This window comes from Canis aureus, chromosome 22, assembly GCF_053574225.1.
Source record: "Canis aureus isolate CA01 chromosome 22, VMU_Caureus_v.1.0, whole genome shotgun sequence".
Taxonomy (NCBI): Eukaryota; Metazoa; Chordata; class Mammalia; order Carnivora; family Canidae; genus Canis; species Canis aureus.
In genome coordinates, this window is record NC_135632.1 from 45,736,816 (window position 1) to 45,764,576 (window position 27,761).

General features: G+C 42.7%; 1 protein-coding gene across 5 annotated transcripts in view; it reads right to left on the reverse strand.

Moving 5' to 3' along the window:
• Nucleotides 1-999: 999 nt before the first annotated feature.
• Nucleotides 1,000-27,761, reverse strand: part of MLH1 (mutL homolog 1) — a 49,043-nt gene continuing 22,281 nt past the window's right edge. For all 5 annotated transcript variants that reach the window (XM_077865832.1, XM_077865834.1, XM_077865833.1 and 2 more), the window contains 8 exons: nucleotides 24,620-24,993; nucleotides 22,820-22,968; nucleotides 15,587-15,695; nucleotides 13,357-13,420; nucleotides 3,031-3,195; nucleotides 2,186-2,278; nucleotides 1,761-1,874; nucleotides 1,000-1,322 (listed from right to left, as the gene is read on the reverse strand). In XM_077865832.1, the coding sequence (XP_077721958.1) occupies nucleotides 1,155-1,322; nucleotides 1,761-1,874; nucleotides 2,186-2,278; nucleotides 3,031-3,195; nucleotides 13,357-13,420; nucleotides 15,587-15,695; nucleotides 22,820-22,968; nucleotides 24,620-24,993 (1,236 nt within the window). In that variant the 3' untranslated portion in view covers nucleotides 1,000-1,154. The remainder of the gene's footprint in view (nucleotides 1,323-1,760; nucleotides 1,875-2,185; nucleotides 2,279-3,030; nucleotides 3,196-13,356; nucleotides 13,421-15,586; nucleotides 15,696-22,819; nucleotides 22,969-24,619; nucleotides 24,994-27,761) is intronic.

Here is a 27,761-nt window from a genome sequence, read left to right on the forward strand (position 1 = left end):
TCTACAAAATACCCCCTTCTTCAGAACATTTAGCCTTTTTAAAAATATGAAAACCACTGTCCTGAATGGAAGAGATTTCCTATAAATTCTCTCTAGTCGTAGCAGCAGTCAGCCAAGCAGGAGCTGTGGGAGAGGCTGAGGATGTGGTCCTGTGAGCCAGCACACCATGGAGACCCCCTCCTGGCCCGGCCGCTCAGCCTATGCCCCGCTGGGCTCACGGAGCCTCTTGGAAGTTCTTTTGGAAGTTCTCTGTGGTAGAACCTGACTAGAACCTGACTTGCCCCTTTTGTGGTACAACAAATTTGTCTCTTCTGTTCCAGTCTCCAAACAGAATGGCTCCATGTGTTCATTAGGTAGAGTTCCCCATTCTTTTCTATGGAACCTTCTTCACAATCTGGATTTTACCTCAGTAACTGTAGGCGTTCCTCCTTGTGCTCACTGCACATTTCTGTTAACGCATGCTAGCGTTAAGGCAGCTCATTGTAATGGCACCTACAGCTTACGTTTGTGTTTTTATGTCATGGTCATTCTTCAGACAAGAATAACTACAACTTTATCTTAAGCTGGTAGTATTCACAGCCATTAAAAAGGGGGCTGAGTTAAAGTGCACACTAGTTACAGACTTGATAGGATTTTGTCTTCTTCCAAGTTTTTCATTACAAATAAATTAATTAGCTTTGGTTACTTAAGGTAGTAACAGATTATCAATTCAGCTTTCTCCATACTCTTTGTCACCAGAGCCTCTTGTATGTCCAGGATCTCTTTTCAAAGGCATGTGAATCAGCATAATTTGTATCACCTGATATTAGAAATGTACCAGAATACACAAAGAATCAAACCAAAGCAAGATCTATAGAATCTCGAGTCCTTTTTAGAATTCTTATCAGATGCCCAAAGGGCTTTCAAACTACTGGATTCTTCACCATAATGAGGTATACTGTAGCGGAAAATGGATCTAGAACACCTTTCAAGTGTGATGAAATTAAATAAGGAATCATGTCAGGACACCTTGGACAATTTATTTCTGATTAGTCCATCAACTGTGAAAGAGTGCTTCTAGTGAGAAGGCAAACGGGAGTTTTCAACCGTAAGACCTACCCTTGTCAGGACACAGTGCAGGAACTGCATATCCCAGAGTCCACAAGTGACTGTGTTTAACACCTCTCGAAGACTTTGTATAGATCGGGCAGGTTAGCAAGCTGTAGGATATTTCCATCTTCTGTGAAATGTTTGGGAGGCAGAAGGTGTGAGCGGAAGGCTTTATAGACAATGTGTTCCACAGTCCACTTCCAGGGGTTTGCAGAGGAGCCGCATACTTCACTCTGGAAAAGACATGTGAGATGTCACAAGCCTCCCCGTTTACCCCTCTCACACCCCAGTGTTCATGGTTTCCTGACTGACGTGTACTAGGCCTGAAGTCCTGCTGGTTACAATGGGTTGTTTTACCTACTGCGGTTGAAACATCCTCTTAGGGATCCTACAGGCCTGACTGTGGGAGAGGAGATAAGGGGAAAAGAAGGCTGACTTTCTCCCGTGGAAACTTGGTTTCCATTCGGGAGGAAGTGTTGACTGTAGCAGGATCTAACAGTGTCTGATCCTGACTATGATGTTCACTGGCAGTAGTAGGAAGTGCATTCACTCAGGCCCTTTTTGTGTACAGCTAGCTAATCATAGGAATTCAGAGACAGCGAATTTAACTTCCTAAAGGTTGTGTGAGGGTTCATTCCAGTTCCGGGTGTTAATGTGCATCACCGCAGTACCTGCTGGCCCGAGAGGGTCGACTCCTCAGATATATACTGCTTCCGAATGGAGTAAAACATAGCACATTCTTTACTGAGGCTTTCAAAACATTCCTTCTCTTCATCCCAGTTCACCTGGTCCAAGGAGAGAATTTAATACCTCAACATAGGTACTTGCTTTAATAAACACATTTCATTCCAAGTGGAGTGGCCATTCCAACATGGCCAGCTCAGTTAACTTTTTAAATGTTAACTGTTTAGGCATTCAATTTGTAACCTGGAACTGCTGAATACTGCTGGGAGAGGTGGGGTGGGGGTGGGGGTGGGGCCTTCTGCTCTTTCATCCTTTTCATCTTCCTCATTCGACGTGAAGGTACAGCCCTGTGCCCTTGCCCTCCAGCCCACACACATGCACCCACACACTTAGGGATGGCTTGACCACTTGCCTCCGTGGCTAGTCGAAGAATGAAGATAGGCAGACCCTCTAAAGGGGGCACATAGTTGTCAATCAGCAGGGGTAATCCAATCAGGTTCCCTTCCTGTTTGTGGAGAAAAGGCCAGGACAGGGAAATCAGAAATACAATGTTAGAGTTGAATCCAGTTCCCTTTCCCCAGGGCTTCCTCCAGGTCTTGTCCTCATACCGGCACTCTGGGTGAGTTGGTACCTGAGCAGTGCACTGGGGGCAGGAGAGCAGGGCACTTAAAGAGCTTTTTTGGGGCACTTGGGTGGCTCAGTTGGTTAAACACCTGCCGTCAGCTCAGGTTGTGATCCCAGGGTCCTGGGATCAAGCCTCATGTCGGGCTCCCTGCTCAGTGGGAGTTTACTTCTCCCCATCTTCCCTGCTCATGTTCTCTCTCTCTCAAATAAAATCTTAATAAAAAAAAAAAAAAAAAAAAGCTTTTTGTATTGACATGAGGCAAAACAACTTGTTCTTTCGCTATGTTCACCAACTAAAGAATACATCGAGATGAAAAGCCCCAAAGATTAAGGGATAAAAGGAAGAAACAAAGAAATCAAGTGGCTTGGCATCATCTCATTTGCTGTGGCCTGTAGGCACTATGGACTCCACTCTCCCGAGTCCTTCACCCCAGGCACAGGAATGGGCATGAATGGATATGAAAATATTTGTGTAACCGAGAAATGCAAATAGGGAGTGAAGACGTGAATGGATGTCACGTGCTGCTTCTAACTGGAGCGAACAACAGCCTTCTTGCCCTGATCTTGGATTATCTTAGAACTTGACTCCTATCTGAAGAATAAAACAAAGGCCTAAGAATGGCTGTCACACACCTCATCAATTTCCAGAGAGAAATAGTCTGCGAGCATCTCAGCCTTCTTCTTCAGAAACTCAACAATGTACTCGGCAAGTCCTTCTTTGGGACCATCCTCCTCCGTCCAGCCGCTCTCGGGACTGTCCAGGGCGAGCATGGCCAGCTCAAACAGCGGTGCAGGCTCCTAGAACACAGGAAGTGATAACAGTGCATCCAAGTGATGCCTGAATTCCTGCCCATAAAACCACCACAGGTACACCTCGAAGGTACTGTGGGTCTGGTTCTAGACGACCATAGTAAAGGGGGCATCACAATATAGGGAGTCAAATGAATTTTTTGGTTTCCTAGTGCACTTAAAAGTTAGGTTTACACACAAATACATACTAAAGTCTAGTTAGTGTATAATAGCATTAAATCTGAAAAAAACCTTAACTAAAAAAAAAATATTGTGAAAAAAATGCTAACATTTGAGCTTCCAGTGAATTATAATCACTGATCACAGTTTGTATTATACACAAATGCAATAATAAAAAGGACTGAACTATTGCCAGAATTACCAAAATTATGACACAGAAACATGAATTGAACAAATGCTGTTGGGAAAATGGTGCCAACCCTACCTAGGTGTAGGGTTACCACACACCTTGAATTTGTAAAAATGCGATGTCTGTGAAGTACAATGAAGTGAATAACCACAAAACCATGATCATGACAGTGAGAAACCCCAAATCTAACACTCAATCCCCATCTCCCATAAAGAAAAACCCTGAAAATCCACAAAAAAAACCTTTTCCTCCTCTCATTGGTCACCATTTCAATAGAGAGGATGTGACAGCCTGCTGAATGGGTGGGAAGCACGAGGCTGTGTGGAGGCATTTCCCCTCTGTGCGGCTCTAAGGACTCCACTTACTTTCATATTTCTACTGCCTCACTGATAACTAAAGCAAGGGGAAGGGAGAATAAATGTCATTTCAGGTAAACCATCTGATAAGGAAGAAGACTGAAATATATAGTTAAAAATAAGATGCCTAAATTTTCTTCCATTTCTCCCCTTCTGATGTTGCTGTGGTCATACAGTTTACTTTTACACATGTTATAAACACACAGAACACTGTTACTATTTTTTCATAATAAGAGAGGAGTCCATGAAAAGACCCGACAATTTAAATGTTTGTGCACTCCGTACTAGAGCTTTTAAATCTATGAAGGATCAAACCAGTGGACCTGGCAAAGAGAAAAAGACAAATTCACAATTATAGTCCGAGGTTTCAATACCATCCTTTCAAAAAAATACACTGGACCAAGGAGAAAATCAAGATACAGAAGATCGGAGCATCACTGTTAACTTACTGTACTTGCCACTCAAAGAATACTCCACTTAACCAGACCAGAACACAAATTCATTTCAAGTGTGCATGGATTCTTTACCAGCACAAACCATGCTCTAGGCCATAAGACAATCTCAGTAACGTTAAAGGATTTAAGTATATTCTCTGATCAAAATGGAATTTAATTAGAAATCAATAGCAGATATCCAGAAGATCTCCCAAGTAACTGGAAACAATATACCTCTCAATAACCTGTAGAGCAAAGAAGAAATAAAGAAGGATATAAAATATTTTGAACTGGATGAAAACGAAAACTTATCAAAATTTGTGGGGAGCTGCTAAGACAAGACTCAGCAGAAATTTATTAGCACTAAGCACCTGTATTAGAAAAGGAGAAAGAGGAGGGAGGGGCAAGATGGTGGAAGAGTAGGGTCCCCAAATCTCCTGTCCCAACCAAATTACCTAGACAACCTTCAGATCATCCTGAAAATCTACGAATTCGGCCTGAGATTTAAAGAGAGAACAGCTGAAACGCTACAGTGAAAAGAGTTCACGCTTCTATCAAGGTAGGAAGACGGGGGAGGGGAATAAAGAAACAAAAGGCCTCCAAGGGGGAGGGGCCCCGCGAGGAGCAGGGCTAAGGCCGGGGCGAGTGACCCCAGGACAGGAGAGCCCCGTTCCGGAGAAGCAGGAGCTGCACCGACCTTCCCGGGCGGAAAGGGGCTCGCAGGGAGTTGGAGCAGGACCCAGGAGGGCGGGGATGCCCTTAGGCTCCCTGGGACACTAACAGACGCCTGCGCCCTGGGGAGAGTGCGCCGAGCTCCCTAAGGACTCCACCCGGGAGCAGCTTGGAAAGGCTCGGGTGGTGGCTCCACGGAGAGGGGGCTGCGCAGCCCTGGGAGCAGAACGGAGGTAGCTCCAGCAGAGGAAGAGGCTCCACGCGGAGGGGGCTACGCGGCCCCCCGGGAGCAGCTCCGAGGGGCTCGGGCGGCAGCTCCGCAGAGAAGGGGCTGCCTGGCCAGGAGCGCAGGCCCCAGAGCACAGGGCGCCGGGGACACAGCCCAGGATCCGGCCTCCCCCTGGGACACGCAGAGGCCAGGAGGGCCCAGGACAGCAAGGACGCTCCTGCCCCGAGCTGAGCAGATCAGCGGCCCGCCCCGGAGCCTCCAGGCCCTGCAGGCTGAGAGCTCTGGAGTTACTGCAGGGGCTGAATCCAGGTTTCCAGAGCTGAGGCAGCCACTGGGGTTGTTCCTCCTGGGGCCTCAAGGGGTAAACAACCCCCACTGAGCACCAGGTAGGGGCTGAGCAGCTCCCCCAACTGCTAACACCTGAAAATCAGCACAACGGGCCCCTCCCCCAGAAGACCAGCTAGACGGACAAGTTCCAGGGGAAGCCAAGGGACTTAAAGTATACAGAATCAGAAGGTACTCCCCCGTGCTGTTTTTTTTCTTTTTTTTGCTTTTTGATTTCTGTTTGCTTCCCCCACCTTTTTTTCCCTCTCTTTCTTTTTCTTCTCTCTTTTTTTTTCTTCCTTTTTTCTCTTTTCTTTCCTTCTTTCTCTCCTCTCTTTTTCTCCTTTTCCCAATACAACTTGTTTTTGGCCACTCTGCACTGAGCAAAATGACTAGAAGGAAAACCTCACCTCAAAAGAAAGAATCAGAAACAGTCCTCTCTCCCACAGAGTTACAAAATCTGGATTACAATTCAATGTCAGAAAGCCAATTCAGAAGCACTATTATACAGCTACTGGTGGCTCTAGAAAAAAGCATAAAGGACTCAAGAGACTTCATGATTGCAGAATTTAGAGCTAATCAGGCAGAAATTAAAAATCAATTGAATGAGACGCAATCCAAACTAGAAGTCCTAATGACGAGGGTTAACGAGGTGGAAGAACGAGTGAGTGACATAGAAGACAAGTTGATGGCAAAGAGGGAAACTGAGGAAAAAAGAGACAATTAAAAGACCATGAGGATAGATTAAGGGAAATAAATGACAGCCTGAGGAAGAAAAACCTACGTTTAATTGGGGTTCCCGAGGGCGCCGAAAGGGACAGAGGGCCAGAATATGTATTTGAACAAATCATAGCTGAAAATTTTCCTAATCTGGGAAGGGAAACAGGCATTCAGATCCAGGAAATAGAGAGATCCCCCCCCTAAAATCAATACAAACCTTTCAACACCTCGACATTTAATAGTGAAGCTTGCAAATCCCAAAATAAAGAGAAGATCCTTAAAGCAGCAAGAGACAAGAAATCCCTGACTTTTATGGGGAGGAGTATTAGGGTAACAGCAGACCTCTCCACAGAGACCTGGCAGGCCAGAAAGGGCTGGCAGGATATATTCAGGGTCCTAAATGAGAAGAACATGCAACCAAGAATACTTTATCCAGCAAGGCTCTCATTCAAAATGGAAGGAGAGATAAAGAGCTTCCAACACAGGCAGGAACTGGAAGAATATGTGACCTCCAAACCAGCTCTGCAAGAAATTTTAAGGGGGACTCTCAAAATTCCCCTTTAAGAAGAAGTTCAGTGGAACAATCCACAAAAACAGGAACTTCAGTTCATGATGACACTAAACTCATACCTTTCAATAGTAACTCTGAATGTGAACGGCTTAATGACCCCATCAAAGGCACAGGGTTTCAGACTGGATAAAAAAGCAGGACCCATCTATTTGCTGTCTACAAGAGACTCGTTTTAGACACAAGGACACCTACAGCCTGAAAATAAAAGGTTGGAGAACCATTTACCATTCAAATGGTCCTCAAAAGAAAGCAGGGGTAGCCATCCTTATATCAGATAAACTAAAATTTACCCCGAAGACTGTAGTGAGAGATGAAGAGGGACACTATGTCATACTTAAAGGATCTATCCAACAAGAGGCCTTAACAATCCTCAATATATATGCCCCGAATGTGGGAGCTGCCAAATATATCAATCAATTAATAACCAAAGTTAAGACATACTTAAATAATAATACACTTATACTTGGTGACTTCAATCTAGCGCTTTCTACACTCGATAGGTCTTCTAAGCACAACATCTCCAAAGAAATGAGAGCTTTAAATGATACCCTGGACCAGATGGGATTTCACAGATATCTACAGAACTTTACATCCAAACTCAACTGAATACACATTCTTCTCAAGTGCACATGGAACTTTCTCCAGAATAGACCATATACTGAGTCACAAATCAGGTCTTAACCGATACCAAAAGATTGGGATGGTCCCCTGCATATTCTCAGACCATAATGCCTTGAAATTATAACTAAATCACAACAAGAAGTTTGGAAGGACCTCAAACACGTGGAGGTTAAGGACCATCCTGCTAAAAGATGAAAGGGTCAACCAGGAAATTAAGGAAGAATTAAAAGGATTCATGGAAACTAATGAGAATGAAGATACAACCGTTCAAAATCTTTGGGATGCAGCAAAAGCAGTCCGGAGTCCGATGTATACATCGCAATACAAGCATCCATTCAAAAACTGGAAAGAACTCAAATACAAAAGCTAACCTTACACATAAAGGAGCTAGAGAAAAAACAGCAGATGGACCCTACGCCCAGGAGAAGAAGAGAGTTAATAAAGATTCGAGCAGAACTCAACGAAATTGAGACCAGAAGAACTGTGGAACAGATCAACAGAACCAGGAGTTGGTTCTTTGAAAGAATTAATGAGATAGATAAACCATTAGCCAGCCTTATTAAAAAGAAGAGAGAGAAGACTCAAATTAATAAAATCATGAATGAGAAAGGAGAGATCACTACCAACACCAAGGAAATACAAACGATTTTAAAACATATTATGAACAGCTATACGCCAATAAATTAGGCAATCTAGAAGGAATGGACGCATTCCTGGGAAGCCACAAACTACCAAAACTGGAACAGGAATAAATAGAAAAACCTAAACAGGCCAACAACCAGGGAGGAAATTGAAGCAGTCATCAAAAACCTCCCAAGACACAAGAGTCCAGGGCCAGATAGCTTCCCTGGGGAATTCTATCAAACATTTAAAGAAGAAACCATACCTATTCTACTAAAGCTGTTTGGAAAGATAGAAAGAGATGGAGTACTTCCAAATTCGTTCTATGAGGCCAGCATACCTTAATTCCAAAACCAGACAAAGACCCCACCAAAAAGGAGAATTACAGACCAATATCCTGATGAACATGGATGCAAAAATTCTCAACAAGATACTAGCCAATAGGATCCAACAGTACATTAAGAAAATTATTCACCATGACCAAGTAGGATTTATCCCCGGGGTGCAAGGCTGGTTCAACACTCGTAAAACAATCAATGTGATTCATCATATCAGCAAGAGAAAAACCAAGAACCATATGATCCTCTCATTGGATGCAGAGAAAGCATTTGACAAAATACAGCATCCATTCCTGATCAAAACTCTTCAGAGTGTAGGGATAGAGGGAACATTCCTCGACATCTTAAAAGCCATCTATGAAAAGCCCACAGCAAATATCATTCTCAATGGGGAAGCACTGGGAGCCTTTCCCCTAAGATCAGGAACAAGACAGGGATGTCCACTCTCACCACTGCTATTCAACATAGTACTGGAAGTCCTAGCCTCAGCAATCAGGCAACAAAAAGAAATTAAAGGCATTCAAGTTGGCAAAGAAGAAGTCAAACTCTCCCTCTTCGCCGATGACATGATACTGTACATAGAAAACCCAAAAGCCTCCACCCCCAGATTGCTAGAACTCATACAGTAATTTGGCAGTGTAGCAGGATACAAAATCAATGACCAGATGTCAGTGGCATTTCTATACACTAACAATGAGACTGAAGAAAGAAAAATTAAGGAGTCAATCCCATTTGCAATTGCACCCAAAAACATAAGATACCTAGGAATAAACCTAACCAAAGAGGTAAAGGATCTATACCCTAAAAACTATAGAACACTTCTGAAAGAAATTGAGGAAGACACAAAGAGATGGAAAAATATTCCATGCTCATGGATTAGCAGAATTAATATTGGGAAAATGTCAATGTTACCCAGGGCAATTTACACGTTTAATGCAATCCCTATCAAAATACCATGGACTTTCTTCAGAGAGTTAGAACAAATTATTTTAAGATTTGTGTGCAATCAGAAAAGACCCCGAATAGCCAGGGGAATTAAAAAAAAAAAAAAAAACCGTATCTGGGGGCATCACAATGCCAGATTTCAGGTTGTACTACAAAGCTGTGGTCATCAAGACAGTGTGGTACTGGCACAAAAACAGACACATAGATTAATGGAACAGAATAGAGAACCCAGAAGTGGACCCTCAACTTTATGGTCAACTAATATTCGATAAAGGAGGAAAGACTATCCACTGGAAGAAAGACAGTCTCTTCAATAAATGGTGCTGGGAAAAGGGACATCCACGTGCAGAAGAATGAAACTAGACCACTCTCTTTCACCATACACAAAGATAAACTCAAAATGGATGAAAGATCTAAATGTGAGACAAGATTCCATCAAAATCCTAGAGGAGAACACAGGCAACACCCTTTTTGAACTCAGCCACAGTAACTTCTTGCAAGATACATCCACGAAGGCAAAAGAAACAAAAGCAAAACTGAACTATTGCGACTTCATCAAGATAAGAAGCTTTTGCACAGCAAAGGATACAGTCAACAAAACTAAAAGACAACCTACAGAATGGGAGAAGCTATTTGCAAATGACGTATCAGATAAAGGGCTAGTTTCCAAGATCTATAAAGAACTTCTTAAACTCAACACCAAAGAAACAAACAATCCAATCATGAAATGGGCAAAAGACATGAACAGAAATCTCACAGAGGAAGACATAGACATGGCCAACATGCATATGAGAAAATGCTCTGCATCACTTGCCATCAGGGAAATACAAATCAAAACCACAATGAGATCCCACCTCACCCCAGTGAGAATGGGGCAAATTAACAAGGCAGGAAACAACAAATGTTGGAGGGGATGCGGAGAAAAGGGAACCCTCTTACACTGTTGGTGGGAATGTGAACTGGTGCAGCCACTCTGGAAAACTGTGTGGAGGTTCCTCAAAGAGTTAAAAATACACCTGCCCTACGACCCAGCAATTGCACTGTTGGGGATTTACCCCAAAGATACAGATGCAATGAAATGCCGGGACACCTGCACCCCAATGTTTCTAGCAGCAATGTCCACAATAGCCAAACGGTGTCCATCGGAAGATGAATGGATAAAAAAGATGTGGTCTATGTATACAATGGAATATTCCTCAGCCATTAGAAATGACAAATACCCACCATATGCTTCAACGTGGATGGAACTGGAGGGTATTATGCTGAGTGAAGTAAGTCAATTGGAGAAGGACAAACATTATATGTTCTCATTCATTTGGGGAATATAAATAATGGTGAAAGGGAATAGAAGGGAAGGGAGAAGAAATGGGTAGGAAATATCAGAAAGGGAGACAGAACATGAAGACTCCTAACTCTGGGAAATGAACTAGGGGTGGTGGAAGGGGAGGAGGGCGGGGGGTGGCGGTGACTGGGTGGCGGGCACTGAGGTGGGCACTTGACAGGATGAGCACTGGCTGTTATTCTGTATGTTGGCAAATTGAACACCAATAAAAAATAAATTTATTAAAAAAAAAAGAAAAGAAGAAAAATGTCAAAAGGTGATCTCAGCTTCCACCTTAAGAAATTTGAAACAAAAGAGTAAATTAAACCCAAAATAAATAGAAAAGAAGTAATAAAGATCAGAGTAAATATCAATGAGATAAAAAACAGAAAAAGAATAGAGAGAAATCTATGAAACCAAAAGTCGGTTCTTTTGAGATCAATAAAACTGGTAAACGTCTAGCCAGACTGATTAGGTTAAAATGAGAAGATACACATTGCCAATATTAGGAATGAGAGAGAATCTAAACATTAAAAGAATTATGAAAAATATTATGAACAATTTCATGCCAATAAATGTGAAAACTTTAATGGACAAATTCCTTGAAAGAAACCAAACCAAAGCTCTATCGAGAGGAAAAAGATAACCTGAATTAGTTATTTGTGAAAGAAACTGAATTTGTAATTAAAAACCTTCTCATAGGAAATCTCCAGGCCCCGATGGCTTCATTCACTGATGAATTCTACCAGACATTTAGGAAATAAACACTAGTTCTACACAAACTCTTTCAGAAGATGGAAGAGTAGAGGATACCTCCCAACTAATTCTATGAAGCCAGCATTACGCTAATACCAAAACCAGACAAAGACTACAAGGAAAAAAAAGGAGTATCCTTCATAAACATAAATGTAGCAAGTGTAAACAAAATTCTAGCAAGTCAATTTCAATAATTTATACAAAGGGTGATATATCACATACAAGCAGGGTTCATCCAGGAATGCAAGATTGGTTTTTAACATGAAAATGTAATATATTGACAAATTAAAAAAGAACACCAAGCAATTATCTTAACAGAGATGCAAAAAAAGCATTTGAAAAAACCCAATATCCATTCCCAAATAAAAACAACTCTAAGCAAACAAGGAACAGGGAACTTCCTCAACTTCATGAAGGCCATCTCCTCTCTACCTACGGCGGAAAGCATACTTAATTTTGAAAGACTGAATGTGTTTTCCCCTATGATCAGGAACAAGAGAACAATTTCCATCCTTACCACTTTTTAAAATATTTTACTTATTTATTCATGAGAGACACAGAGAGAGCAGAGGGAGAAGCAGGCTCCCTGTGGGGAGCCCAATGTGGCACTCGATCCCAGGACTCCGGGATCACACCCTGAGCTGAAGGCAGACGCTCAACCACTGAGCCACCCAGGTGCCCCCTTACCACTTCTAGTCAACATTGGTCTAGCCAGTGTAACCAGGCAAGAGAGAAAAAAAGCGATCCAGGTTGGACAGGGAAAATAAAACTGTCTTTATTCACAGAGACCATGATCATCTATGTAGATACTGATGGAATCTATAAGAAAGCTATGAGAATTACTAAGTGAGTTTGGCAAAGCTGCAAGGTACAAGATTAATATACACAAACACTTGTGTTTCTATATACTAACAACAAACAACTGGACAATTTTTAAAATGACACGTATAGGGACGCCTGGGTGGCTCAGTGGATAAGTGTCTGCCTTCAGCTCAGGGCGTGATCCCAGGTCTGGGGATCAAGTCCCACATCGGGCTCCCCACAGGGACCCTGCTTCTCCCTCTACCTATGTCTGCCTCTCTGTGTTCCTCGTGAATAAATAAAATCTAAATAAATAAATAAATAAATAAATAATGCCATGCATAATAGCAACAACAACAGCAAAAAAAGTGAGATACTAAGGGATAAATCTAACAAAAGATTTCCTCCCCAAATTGATCTGGAGATTCATGACAATCCCAATAAAAATCCCAGAAGTCTTTTTTGTAGAGTATGTTAGCTGTACAAAGATAGTATGAAACTATATAGATAAGCAGTCTGATTTTAATTTTAAATTAAAATTAAACATGAAAAGGTCTTGGAAGAAATGCCCTAATACTGTCAACTGGGGTTGGCTGTTTTTGGGTTACAGGGTTTAGAGGATGTTTATTTCTACTTTTATCACTTTACAAGTTTTCTTAAGTAGATATATATTAACCTACATAATAATACACATTTGTTTAAGCTGGCTACCAGGGGCCCTTGGGTAGTTCAGTGGTTGAGCAACTGCCTTTGGCTCAGGGCGTGATCCTGGGGTCCTGGGACTGAGTCCTGCATTGGGCTCTCCACAAGGAGCCTGCTTCTCCCTCTGCCTATGTCTCTGCCTCTCTCTCATGAATAAACAAATCTTAAAAAAAAGAAAAAGCTGGCTACCAAATGACTATTCTGCTTTGTATAAACCTGTGTTACAACTAAAGATACTTCCAAATGCAAATCATGCAATACAGAAACTATCCTAAACATATTTAAGAAAATCTAATATACTACAAATCAGATATTAGGATAGAGCGATTATTTTCAGAAATGACCAGGCGTTGGAAGTTTCAGCAGTGAGAAGCGGGAAATACACTTACCGAGAGCCTCAGAACACCAAAATTGGCAAAATCATAAATGAGTATCTGATAGAACAGTTCTTCACTGAAAAATAAAAATGAAGTGACTTTAAGGAAATGCTCAATCCATGCCTGAGATCCAAGCAGTCATTGCAAATAGGAGAAATAACCCCTGAAACATGAATGGGAGAAAGGGACGGTTCTGCCTACTGTGGAGGCTTCCTGACAGGCTGTAGGCTCTCAGGAACTGGGCCCCACAGCAAGCTCCAGCCAGGGCTTCAGCTGGCGGCCTCCAGCCAGGGCTCAGAGCACTAGATCTAAGTCTCTAAGTCACCCATGCTCTGTCCCACCCACTGGCGGTTAAAAGCTGTTGAACGCGCCCCGTAGGTGAAATTTAAGAGTTTTGTTTGCTTATCTTTTCCCCCCACTTACAAAGAATCCTATAAATCACCTTTTTTTCTTTTTCTTTACAATTACCATTAAAAATGGTACGGTGTGTATAGGGAAGGCAGGAGACTTACTAAATAATCACCAGGACACCCAAGGCAGAATTAGACCACCCCGGTGTACAGTGTATGATGAAGCACTAGCTGGCAACATTCCAGAAGCAGCTGTGAAGTATGCAACACACTGACCTCCTTATACAACATAGTGCTGAAATAAATGGTACTTTCTAGTTTTTAGGCAATACGGACCACAGTGGTCTATTTAAAAACTTGTTCTCATTATCAATCAAAGTAGACAAGGCATCTGCTACACTGGCACTATAGTGGGGAAACTGAGGTACCCAGTGAGTACCTGACTTGTCCCAGGTCAGAGTTAATAAGGTTGAAAAGGGAAGAGCTGAATCCAGGTACTGCACTCTGATCTTGGTTCTCCATCTGTTTCTTTTACTTTCTCACTGGGAAATCACTCACATTTATTAAAAACTGAAATTCTGGGACTGGCCTGGCATTGTTTGTAAAATGAAATAATCTGAACACAATGGGATTTGTAGTCTAGAAATGTACTTATATGCTGGAAAAGAAAGAACAAAGATAGCTGAATTGCCAACATATTAATAAGAGAGCCCAGTGCATAAGCCAAAGGATTCTCAAAGATGATAGACCTTGAACAGAGCTGCACCAAAGGGCTAAAAAGGGTGAGTCCTGGGATGCAAAGATGCATGTGTGCCAACAGTCAGCTCTGGACCAGGGCAGTTTCTAGGTGAGGGACATCAAATTGGTTTTTATCTTGTGTGCCACCCCCAAGCAACATAAGGCAGCTCCCTTGCTCACTGGCTCAAGAAAGCACTGAGGCAACAACAGGGCTGATGGGAAAGGGTCCCACAGAGGACAGGTGATGTCTAATACATGTCCCATCTGTGCCACCTATTTGAGAACATTTTTTTTAAAGATTTTATTTATTTATTTATTTATTTATTTATTTATTTATTTATTTATTTATTTATTTATGATTTTATTTATTTATTCATGAGAGACAGAGAGAGGCAGAGACATAGGCAGACAAGTAGGCTCCATGCAGGGATCCTGATGTGGGACTTGATCCCAGGACTCTGGGATCATGACCTGAGAGCCAAAGGCAGATGCTCAACCACTGAGTCACCCAGGTATCCCTGAGAACATATTTAATACAGGTTCTAGACTCACTAGGAGCTCATCCACCAAGGTCTCTGGAAACAATCAATAGAAAGGTTGCTGGCTATGGGCTGGGCAAATAGCACCACTGAGATCACCCCTCCCATGGTTGTCAGCCCTTCTGGCTCATGTGGTAACTCTCGCCTTACTCAAGGTGAGAGTAAGCCTTGGCTACATTCCCTAAGGAAGAAAGGGGGCCTTAGGTCCTCTTTCTCTTGCATCCCACAGTACCGTGCTGCACATAGCAGATGCTAGAATTCTCTACTGGCACTAAGCCCGTCAACACCTGGTTCAACCACAGTGGTCAATGTTTAGTAAGGACCAAGAACCTACCAAACATTAGGCTTCCCTGTCATTTTCTACCCTCACAAAACCCTGCAAGCTAAGTAGTAATTTCTAAATCTTGTAGATGGGAAACCTGAGACATAGTTCAAGAAAGTACATTGTCCATAATGACATAAATGGTAAATGCCTGAGCCTGGATTTGAAACCCTCTGTCCCCCAAGTCTGGGACCTTTCCAAACACCTCATAACGCTGTTCCTAGCTTTTGGTACCTGTGCTTTGAGAACCATTCTTCTAGCAGGCCTGCTTCTGTCATGACTCACTCATTTACCTCAATTTGGTGGTGTTGAGAAGGTATAACTTGGTCTGATGCTGAGCCAGGGCCCACTGAGGATTCACGCAGCCCACAAAGGAGTGGTTATGCAGCATCTCTCGGAGTGCTGGAAAATGAAAAGCAGGTAAGTCATGGCATCCCACCAACACCTCTCTGCAGCCCAAAACACCAAGCCCCAGAGCTCAAGACAACAAACAGGCCACAATGTGCATGCCTGAAATGTACCTCTTGCTGAAAACAAATACAAATGAGGAATAAATTATAACAGATCTTTCAAAATACCACAAAAAACTGCCCAAAGATAAAGGACTACTTAAAGATCACCACCTAGGGCAAAGCAGGAAGCCAGAAAAGTGCTGCAAGCTCCGCAGCCAGCTTTACTCAAAGGTACCAGAGGGACCTCAGGAATCATGAACACTACTTTTTGTAGGCTCTGAGGTGTGGAGAAAGAAAAACAAAAATGGTTTGAAATGAGAAGTCTAACAGGAGACCATTTCCCCAGCACAGGAAGCTGAAATGCCAGCGGCTGTTACCCTCAGGCAAAAAAGAAGAACTACTGCTATGTCCCAGGCCCCAGGGCAGTGAGCCAAACTGCCCACCCACCTCAAGCCTGGATCCTGGGAGTAAAGCATAAAAAACATCACAGCCCTGAGAATCTGTAACCATGAGCTAGGCCTCACAGCCAGGATTCACGCTAAGTGTGTTGCCTAAAACCTCGTGGGGAGATTTTAGTTTAATGTGATTCAGGACTGACTGTTCCTCCAGGTCCGTAACAGAATGAAATGCAAATTCTCTGTGGAGAAATTCAGTGTCAATCCAGGCTTCAAATTATCCCCCACAGATAAAATACCAGGAGCTAGCAGTAAAAAAATTACAAAACACACAAAGAATGCATGAAGAATTAGAATCCAGAAGAAACCACACAACCTCTGCAAAGGTTCAGAGACTGGAAATACCAGCAAGGAAGAGAAAAATAAGCATGTTTAGTATGCTTAAGAGGGATTAAGCAATGAATAAGTAGCAGAAGACTAACAAATGATGAAGATCTCCAAAAGAAGCTGAATTTCTAAAAATTAAAAATATAACAGTTGAAATTAAAAATCTAGATAAAGAGGGATCGGATCCCTGGATAGCTCAGCGGTTTAGTGTCTGCCTTTGGCCCAGGGCATGGTCCTGGAGTCCTGGGATTGAGTCCCACATCAGGATCCCTGCCTGGAGCCTGCTTCTCCCTCTGCCTGTGTCTCTGCCTCTCTCTGTTTCTCTCATGAATGAATAAATAAAATCTTAAAAAAAAAAAAAAGATAAAGAGAGGAAATCAGGACAGAGAAACAGGAAAACTATAGAAACAGCTTATGCAATGTGGAGGATAATAAATATATAAATCAAGTTCCAGAACAGAAAAAGGGCAGGGGGAGATGTTGAAGACAAAAATATCTGATAGTATCTGAGAAGTGATGAAAGACACCAAGCCTCAGTTCCAGGAAGCCCAACAAAACCCACACCTGGCACACAGAAATACTGCATGACACTAAAAAGATCTTAAAAGCACTCTGAGACAAAAGAGGGATTCCCCACAAAGAATAAAATATAAAGCTGACAGCTGGATTTTCAGCAGCAACAGTGGAAGCGAAAAATGATAGAACACCAACTTCGATGTGTTAAGAAAAAGTGACTGTCAATCTGGAATTTTAAACCCAGCAAAAAAACACTTTTCAAAATGAAGATGAATTAGACAAAACAAGTCAGTTGGCCACCCAAGGCCCCACTACAGGATGTGCTTCAGGCAGACCATGAAAGATCTAAAGGAAAGAATTACGAGCTAATAATATTTGCTACGTCCAAACAAACTGAAAGTAACAATGTTTTATGGAACTATTTGATACCCACATGAAAATTACATGAATCTAACACCCTACACCAAAGATGAATTCCAAGAAGACTAGGGATTTACATATAAGCATTTTAGGAGACAATATAAGAATGTGCCTTTAATTATCCCAGAATTAGAAAGCATCTCGTAAATAAGATTTAAAAAGCCAATCTGTAAAGAACAATTCATAAAATCTGCCTATGTTAAATCTAAGAATTTCTGTTCATGAAATGAGTATTTGTTTAAAAAAAGAAGAAAATGGGTAAGTCCTAAACTGGGGGAAGATGTTTTCATGTAACTAATATGGAACATATCTGGAATATATGAAGAACTCCTCAAATCAGTTTGAAAAGACCAAAAACCCAACAGAAAAATGGGCAAAAAACTAGAAGAGACACTTAACAGAAGGAGAAATATCCTTAAATTTATAGTAACCAGGGAGAAGCAAATAAAACCACCATCAGTTACCATGTCACAAACATTAAACTGGTAAAAAAGAATCTGTCAAGATCAAACCCTAGAGAGGGAGAACAAATGCAACTTCTGTATCCTGTTGGTGGGACCAACAATGTGTGTACATTTATCTGACCCCTTTGAAAACCAGTTTATCATTGTATGACCAACCCAGTAGCAGCTCTCCGGAGTATATGCCTACAGCCAAGCTTCCCAATATACACCAGACTCTCACTCCCTCAGGGCCAGGAGCAGGCCAGGGCATGAGGGGGTGGGGATGAGGCAGCATGAGCCCAAACATCCTTCAACAGCAGAATGAACAAACATGCAGTCACTGTCACCAAACGGAATTGATTACACAGAAAAAGCAAACCAGAGCTGTATACAATAAGATGGATGGATCCTAGGAACATAATAATGTGTGTGATATCTATTTATCTATATATCTATATATATCTATAATATCAAAAAAAGCCCATACAGTATGATTCCTTTATGTAAAATTTAAAACTTGCAAACTAAACACATTTTCTAGGGCTACAATATGGGTGCTAAAATGTATTAAAAAGAAAAGAAATAATAATGACAAATTTAAGATAGTGGTTACCTCTAAGGGAGAAGGAAGGGTACAGGTTAGGGAAGAGTACCCAAGAGCTTCAAAGGTGATGAAACCTACAATGCTCTATCTCTTAAACAAGTGTTTATGTTTTTTCTCATGTGGATCCTATGTATATATTCTATAAATTTGATTTTTTATTTACCAATACATTGTGTGTACATATGTATGTAATTAAAAATACCACCACCATAAAGAGGGGTAGGGGAAGAGGGTTTGGAGACCACAGGGAAGAGTCTGGGGACAGCAATAAGCATAAGCAATGTAGTATGCACCACATTTTCACTATACCTTTTTTTAGCTTGGCCACAACAAATGAATTCTTATATTGTTACATTAGTTCTCTAACACTCTGTCCCCCCAACCCCCAATAAAAAGAGGCTTATTTTCTTCATTTTTAGAATGAAGTGTTCCCCTCTGTTCCCACTGGAAACTCAATGTCTCTACAGGATGTACTGTGTAGGCGGAAAATGATTATTTTAAAAGCTGGAGAACATCAAATAATCTTGAATAATGAGGCACTGGAGAAAAGAGAAAGCAGTGTAATCCACTAAAAAAAGGGTCAGAGAGTTTTCCATACAGATTTTTCATGGAACCCTCTGACGCATCCTAGCTACCAAGGTGCAGCTTTGCCAGCCTGGGCAGGGAAGGAATGAGGCATCTGCTGGCCCTGCGTAAGGCTTCCAGAGTTGCTCTTTCATTCAGGCAGGACTTTTCTTCCCTCGGCTTCATGAGGCTACTTGGGCCTCTTCACGATCTCTTATCAGGACCTCAAGGACCTCTATTTCATTCCTCCTCTAAATATCTTCACAGCATTAGAAGTCTGTGGGCATTTCCCTGCCATTGTGCCAGCAGCAAAATGGAACAAGATCCTTCCATGCTTGAAAGCCAAACCACACATCTTGAGTTCTCAGTGGAGGCCCTGGGTCTCAGCCTGTTTTTCTAAGAACTGGCAAGTAAAGCCAAACCCGAAGGAAGCACAACCAGTCCCTGAGTTCTTAATACCATGTGCAGAGCAGAAGCTCAGCACCCTGGTGGACCGCCTTACAGAAGTCCCATGTGCATAGCCTCTGGCTGTTGTCTCACAGGATCCAGAAGCCCTCCCAGGCATGTCTCACCCTGGGCTCTGCTGAAGCGGCCTTCCACCTCTGTTACAGAATATCTTTCATTTTACCTTATGTGGGCAGCCAGTTACTTACTAAACACTCCCCACAACACTGTGCTATCCGATACGGCAGGGGTCAAGGCTCATTCACCTCACTTTCTGCCTCAGGGCTTGCACCGTGCCTTTTGTTCAGAGAACATACTTGACAAATGTTTGCCAAGCTGATTTCACGTGCCAAAAGAAATGATCATCTGGGGACAAGCCATACAAGTTCATACAACATACAAGTTCATACAAAAGTATGAACACTGAGACCCAGGACTGTTCTCCAAAGACCAAGGAAATAGAATTGTTGGGTGAAATATTAAACACATTCACATTCAAATGACAGCAAAAACACATTACAACAGTCCTTGTCCTCATTAATTAATAGATCAAAACTATGGAACTAGCAAGTAGATTCAGTCATTACTAATTTGAGATGAGCCTAATTCCATGAACAACTGGGGTACTGGGCAAAAATTAACCTCACTGGTTGACTGAAAGTGACCACTGGGGATGGGGAGATCCAGCAGACTCCAGAGACTGTCTTAGTGTTCAACTCTGACATCCTTCAGAACAAAGATTCACCTCCCATGCTCCTCCTCTCAACCATTTACACACTGCCTCAGGACATACGTTCTGCGTGCACCTGCCGGGCCCTCTGTGGATGCCAGGGGTGAAATGGTGGGCGTGACAGACACGATCCCCGCACAGACAATACATGATCAAATCATCACACAAAGAAGCACAACCAAGAATTCTGGCACAAGGAGAGCGTCCCTGACCTCCTGTGGGGGAGCAGCTGCATCGTTGGTCTGTTAAGGCAAGTGGCCTACTTCACCATATCTGAGCTCCAGGGAAATCCCTATACTGCATTCCCCTCGAGGACCAGGGGCCCTGGGTGTAAATCACACACCAGCGGGCAGGACCCAAGGTAGAGGTCCCCCCACCTGGGACGGAGGCCTGACCTTATGAAGCACACACATGGTAATTCAGGTGCTTATCACAAGGGCCCAGTAGAGGCTATAGCAGTGCTGTCATGTGGGAGGGCAGGAAAATAATGCCCCAAAAAGGTGAATGAATTTCCGACAGGCTAGGGAATGGTGCAGCTGGCAGGAGCTCCCACAGAGCCCTTCCAGCTCACTCCATTTGCATGTGACAGACAGTGCTCCTTCTGTGAGACCCTACACTGGCACATCTGAAACACTGGCTTCAGTTGGCATGATCAAATCGCAAGGTGCACCCGCCCACACAGGCAGCTGGTTTGCTTAGTATCTGAATCCTGGGCCTGCCACCTCGTGTGCAGGCCTTGCCAGTTACCACCCGCCCTCAATGAGGTGTGTCCCCAGGTCAGTTTCTGATTGTTTGGATATTCCAACTCATCTGTCCTCTTTTGTCCTCTCCATTTTCCATTCCATGTCCTCACCTTCAAAACAGGTAACAGCAGCTGCTCTGCCTCTCTCACAAGATGATTCTAGAATTACATGAGACAATGTGTACAAATACACAATTTGGGAACATTTAGATTATCTGAGCCTCATCAATGGGCTCCAAACCTTATCAAACTTGACACAGATTAGCTTTACACTGCACTGAAAACTGTGCAACTAGTCAGAAGTTTTTCAAAATGCTAACTTTAAATAGCCTGCTTTACATAAGGGATACAAACCCTTAAGGAGGACTCAGTAAATGCCAAAGCTGAGGGAAGCTATCAATTGAATCTACTGTGAGTGAGCCTGCTAAATAAATCAAGGAACAGCCAGCCCACTTCTCTTGCATTATTTAAAATGGTTTAAAAAAAAAAAAAAAATAAAATAAAATAAAATGGTTTTAAAAGCTCCCAGCTTGAAAGCCAATAAACAGAAGAGCAACCGGAGCAAATCTTCATGGAAACAAAAATCAGAGGCAGCTCCTTCAACAACTGGCAAGACCCTGGTCACAGGAAGCTTTTATTCTGCCCACATGCAGACACCTACAGCTCTGCCCACATGCAGACAAAGAAAGGTCCGGAGTGCTGAGAGAAGAGAAAACAAACAAGGAAAGGCAAACTGAGGCCTTGCTGAATGAACTCATCCAAACAAGGGGAGATGGTACAGAGAAAAATGTAAGGTGCCACTGAGCCACGGCAGTGCTTCAGAGGGTGGAGGATTAGTGTGAAAAGTGCTACCCTGCTCCTGGCCACTCAAGACTTTATAAGCTAATCCAGATCGTCATATTTTAAGACACAGCATTAAAACACAACTATTTTACTAAGGAAATGTGTTACAGGTGAAACACAGCAAGGCCATGACTAAGCTGTGTAGACACACGCAGAGCGGCTATCTGGAGCCTGGAGTAGTGCCGTCTACACCTGGAGCATGACTCCTGGACTCACTTGGGGCAGATGGTTCTTGGGCCAAGTTGCTGTTCTACTCCTCAATCCCTGCTCAGTTTGTGCCTGGGACATGACTGGCCCCATTTAATTCCTAAAACCACGTTCTTAGCGAGTTTTGAAGTAACAGGGACCAAAACGCAGCTCTACTTCAGTATTCTGAAAAGCTATTTCTGAGGAAGGTGATCCTGATTTATGACTTTGACTTTGGGATATAAAAATATCTACTGACTTCTTATGCTGTAATAGCTGTTTCACTTATATTTTACCTCTAACCAGCATAATCATCTTCAAGGGTAAAACTAATCCCATTTTACAGATGAGGAAAAACCGAGGCACAGCAATGTTGTTACAAGTTTAAGGTCGCACAGCGGAAATGGTAGTGCCAGGATAATCCACTCGAGGCCCTCCAAAGCCTGTGTGCTCTCGAAAGAGCACACCCCACTCAGGCCACAAATCAGAATCTTGTGGGACATCACACTGCTTTAAGATAAAAAACAAACTGAAGATTATTTAAATGAATGCTTTACTCCAGCTAACTAGGATTTAGTGAGAATACTGATTAATTATAATTAAAACCAGAGACTACTTTTTCCCTTCCTAGTTGAAAACCGCCTTTTGGTTGCTGTTGCTGCTGCTGTAGGTGAGAAGAGGGAGGTGTGCTCAGCACGCTGCAGTGGCCACCCTACCATCTACATTTCCTGCATTATCCTAAAACTCCATATTAGCAGTCCAGCCCTCTGGGGCCCTGACAGACCACATCATTTACATACTCTCATGTCCCCGCTCGTTAATTTCTTCCTGGAGGCTCAGAACACTGGTGAGGTTGATGATCCTCCGTCGAGGGGTACATGCTGCTGTCATGTCCTTTCGGGAATCATCTTCCACCATTTCTACATCAGAGCTTTCCCGAGGCCTCTTTCTGCAATGAAGATAAGGAGCCCACAGATCATGACTACCCTTTAAAATTGTTTTTTTTTTTAAGTCATCCAAATTTTGTGTGTTGCATTTTGAACAGGGAAGAGCTTCTCATGCTGACTCTGCACGTTTGGGGCGGGGGTCCTTGTGCAGGCAGCAGACTAGCAAGATCAATCTGTTCTCTGGCACACTGCATAGCAGAGGATCCTGAGTCCCCCCGGCTGCAGCCAGCCACTGTGCACAGCAGGACACCAGAGTCACTCGCCTGTGGAGCTGCAGGGCCTTGGGCATATGTGCCTACCTTGCTGAGTCTCACCCGTTCAGTACCCCCCTCAGACTGTGACAGCACCAGCTCCAGGCAGCCATGCACCAGACAGACAAGGTGATGGTCCTCACCATGCTCACTTTCTAGCTGGGGAGTCAGACAGCCACAGAAAAAGATCATTTGAAGTGGAAGAAAAAGCTAAGAAGAAAAGTAAACAAAGTAACAGGATGACGGGGCAGTGAGAGGGCCTCTGGTAAGAGGCGACACTGAGTGGAGGCCTGAGCAACAAGAAGGCAGAGTCTTCCTAGACCCAGAGCACAGGGACAGCAAAGGAGGGAAGCTCAGGCAGTTGGCGTCAGCCACAAAACAGTGTGGCCAGAGTGGGCCTCGGGAGAGGAACCAAATGGGAGGAAGGGTGGGTGCACCCTAATAAACGCAAGGGGAAGCATTGGTTTTCAGCTAAGGAGTGATACATTCTCATTTCTGGTTGCAGAGATTTCTTTTGACTGCTGTGTGGTAAAGAGCTGGTGGTGTTACTTCCCCTGGTGACAGAGAGACACATAACCCTGCCCTGCAGAGTGGCTAAGAGCATGAAATGGGATAATGTATGTAAAGTATCCAGCACGTCGTGGGTTACCCACAAGTGGCAGCACCCTTTCTTACTCCCTGGAAACATCCCAACAAGTCGTCTTGCTAGACTGGCTTGGCAACGAGGAAACTGGAGTCAAGTAACTCGTCCCACTCCTCCGAATTCCAGCAGCCACTCAGCACCAGGGTTTCAGTGGCAGGCCGCTACACAGATGCTCGCCTACAGCAGGCGTCTTCATCCTGAGCCTGCTGGGGATGGAGCGTCTGCCTGGGGCCTGGGCTCGGCAATGTGCCCAAGGAGTCTGAGGAGCATGTGAAGCACGTCCTGGGAGCACAGGGGAAGGACAGCCACTATTGCCATCCGCCCTTTTCCCACTCTTACCACCAGCCCATGGGCTTCGGGGTCTTCATAATTTGAACTGAGAAAATGCATTTTTCCTGAGAGGAGTTGAGGCAGTTTTGAGTGGAATAAGGGAGAATCTTCTGGATATTTTAGGGTTCTTTCTAGCCACCTTTGCTATTGAGACTTTATCAAAATCCAGGAACTAAAAATAAAGGATAAATCTTATTCTTTTTTCTGGTGTGTGTTTAATTCATGCTTGGAGCCATGGACATTTAAGATATCTCAAAAGCCACTGAGTGGGGGCTGCTCAAGCCATGATCAAAGGCAAAGAATATCTCATTGGAGGCAGAGAGTGGGTCAGGCAGAGAGAAGCTGCAGGTGGTTCATGCCCAGTCAAGCCAGAAGGTGGTTTCAGGAAGAAATAGCAGAGACAAGCTGCACTCCTCCCGAAGTCCATACCTGGGGTTGCCTGGGCTGGAAGGGGGCCCTTTCTTCTCTGATGTTTCCGAAGTCCCCTCTGTTGTCTCCTCCTCCATGCCCTGATTTGTGGCAGCCACTTGATCAGGCTCTGGGAGTTCAAACATTTCCTCATCTTGCTGCCCAGTCCTGCCACTGGAAACATCGGTCCTGTCTTCTGGGACAACAGCCTGCAGCTGACTGGACAGAGCCTTGCTCATGGGCTGCAGAAAGGCATCGAGCTTCTGTTCTCGTGAATCTGTGCGGACCATCTGGTGGGCATAGACCTTGTCGCCACTTCCAGTAGATGAGGGGGTCGCACCCGTTGTGGATTTAACCACCTCTCCAGAGGGGCCAGCAAGACCTGGTAGTAAAGTCTGTGTCAAAAAAGAAGGTAGTAGGTTAAAAAACTTTTTTAAGTAAATGTTTTCTAGCCGCTGTGATTTTTCAAGCTCAATGGCATTTATGTAACATATGACTCATTTATGTTTGATATTGAACCCTTTCTACATTCTGTCCTATACATTTCAATGAAGTAGAGTCAATCTGAAAAAAACAAAACAAAACAAAACAAAACACCCACACACACAAAAAAGGAGACAGTGGCATGATTCAGAATATGAAGTAAATATGTCTAGGTTCCAGGGTTACCTGGCTGGCTCAGTCAGTAGAGCATGCAACTCTTGATCTGGGGTTTTAAGTTCGAGCCCCAAGTTGCGTGTAGAGTTGGGTTAAAAAAAATAAAATTTAAAAAAAAAAAAAAAAAGAGAGAGAAGAAAGACGTCCAGGTCCCAAAGTGAAGCAGAACTAGAGAGCTAGAAGCAGGTATAATCATTATAGAAATATTATTATAGAAGCAATTCAGACCAAAACTTGAAGTTTTAAAAGACACACCAGTAAAAATATAAAAATTCAGCAAAATGCTCATAATTTTTAAAATTCATTTGAAATAGGGAATATTAATGTGAAGTTCTCATATTTTTGTCTGGAGAGATTTTCGTTTTTTTATTATAGTAAAATAATACATTCAATTTATTATTTAACCATTTTTAAGTGTACAACTCTGTGGCATTAAGTACATTACATCATTGTGTGACCATCACCACCATCTAACTCTAGTTTTCACCCTCACAGCCTGAAACTTTGTACCCATGAAACAGTAACTCACCATTCTCCCTCCCTACCAGCTCCTGGCAGCTACTCTTTTGTCTCTTTTTAAAGATACATATTTCCTAGCTCTGTCCACTGGAAAGGCCGAAAGCCAATGACCATCCAGCAGCAATAAGGACCCTCTGATCCATAACTATAGTCTCTAAACATCATCCCCACTAAAACAAACCAGAGTTCCTTGGAGAAATGGCCAATTCCAGGACTTGGGAATGGGAAAGTACAGAGTGAGCATACAATATCTTTTCTTGTCAGAAATAAAGAAACCATCAAAGACTAATAGAATTGGGTCAAAAGGACAAGAGCACCAGTTTGAAGGGGATTTTGTTGGTCTGAGATGGGGTGATTTGAGGATCCAAAAGAAAAATGACTATAAAATTAAACGATATTGCTTTGTTAACAGCTATGTTAAAATATCAAGGGAAAAGAAAAAAATAGGGAGAGGCAAAGAGAAAGAAAGAGGACAAAGTCATTAAACATCATTGGAGGGGCACCTGGGTGGCTCAGTGGTTGAGCGTCTGCCTTGGGCTCAGGTTGTGATCCTGGGGTCCTGGGACTGAGTCCCACATTGGGCTCCCCACAGGGAGACTGCTTCTCCCTCTGCCTATGCCTCCGCCTCTTTCTCTGTGTCTCTCATGAATGAATGAATGAATGAATGAATGAATGAATGAATGAATAAATAAATAAATAAATAAATAAATAAATAAATAAATAAATAAATAAAATCTTCAAAAAAAAATCACTGGAGATCATCAGGACATGAATTCATTCCTTTGCAAACTGATAATTAAAGGGGCAGAAGTCAGCATTTACTCTTACTTTCTACTATGAACTGTGTTTCAGGATAACTAAAAAGCTCTAACAAATGAGGGAAAGTTATTGTATACAGAAGAATTACAGTTAGTTAAAACACAGAAAATAAAATCAGAAAATCATAATCTTGAAATCCTCATGAAATAAGTGATTCAGGTAATGGTCATCAATGAATGGTGAAATCATTAAACTAAATATTCCTGGGGAACTTGAGGAAGAAGAAACAGGCGGTCACCAGTTGAACCCACTGAGGAGTCTTATCACCAAAATGACATAACAAGTCAGGATGCGCCTCCTGCTGGGGTGTGGCAGAAAATACAAGACATCATCTATCAAGAATTCTCATACAGAAATTATTTTTTAAATCTGAATGTAATCATGCCGGTTTATAGGAATTCCTAGTTTACAGGAAATGTGGAGGATTAGAACAAGTTCAATGACACTAATGATAAGTAATCAAACAGAGATGTGCATTATTCTACAGAAAGCCTTCAGAATCAGCCAATAGGAACAACAACAAAAATGTACAGGGACTTCTCTGGTTTCAAAGAGACTTAAGAGAGATTTAAAAGACAACAATAAATTATAAGAGTGGAACTTAACTGGATATGGATTTGAATAAAATTACTTTATAAAAGGATCATTTTTGGACAATGGGGACATTTGAATATGGACTAGAAATTAAATATTACTATGAGTTTTATTATGTATAAAAAAGGACATTGTGATTATATAAGGGAAAATATTTTAATGATTTATTTTTAAAAAAGTCTTATGTACTTATTCGTGAGAGATACAGAGAGAGAGAGAGACAGACCAGGCAGAGGGAGAAGCAGGCTCCCTGCAGGGAGTCCGATGTGGGACTTGATCCCAGGACCCCAGGATCATGACCTGAGCCAAAGGCAGATGCTCTACCACTGAGCCACCCAGGTGCCCCAGGAAACAATATTTAAAAACACATAATAAAATACTAGGGAAAAGAGTAAATCCCTGAAATGTGCTTTAAAATATTCTTTTCCCTTGGGGCACCTGGGTGGCACAATTGGTTAAGCATCTGACTCTTGGTTTCAGCTCAGGTCATGATCTCAGGGTTGTGAGATTGAGCCCCACATCAGGTTCCATGCTCAGTGCAGAGTCCACTTAAAGACTCTCTCCCTCTCCCTGC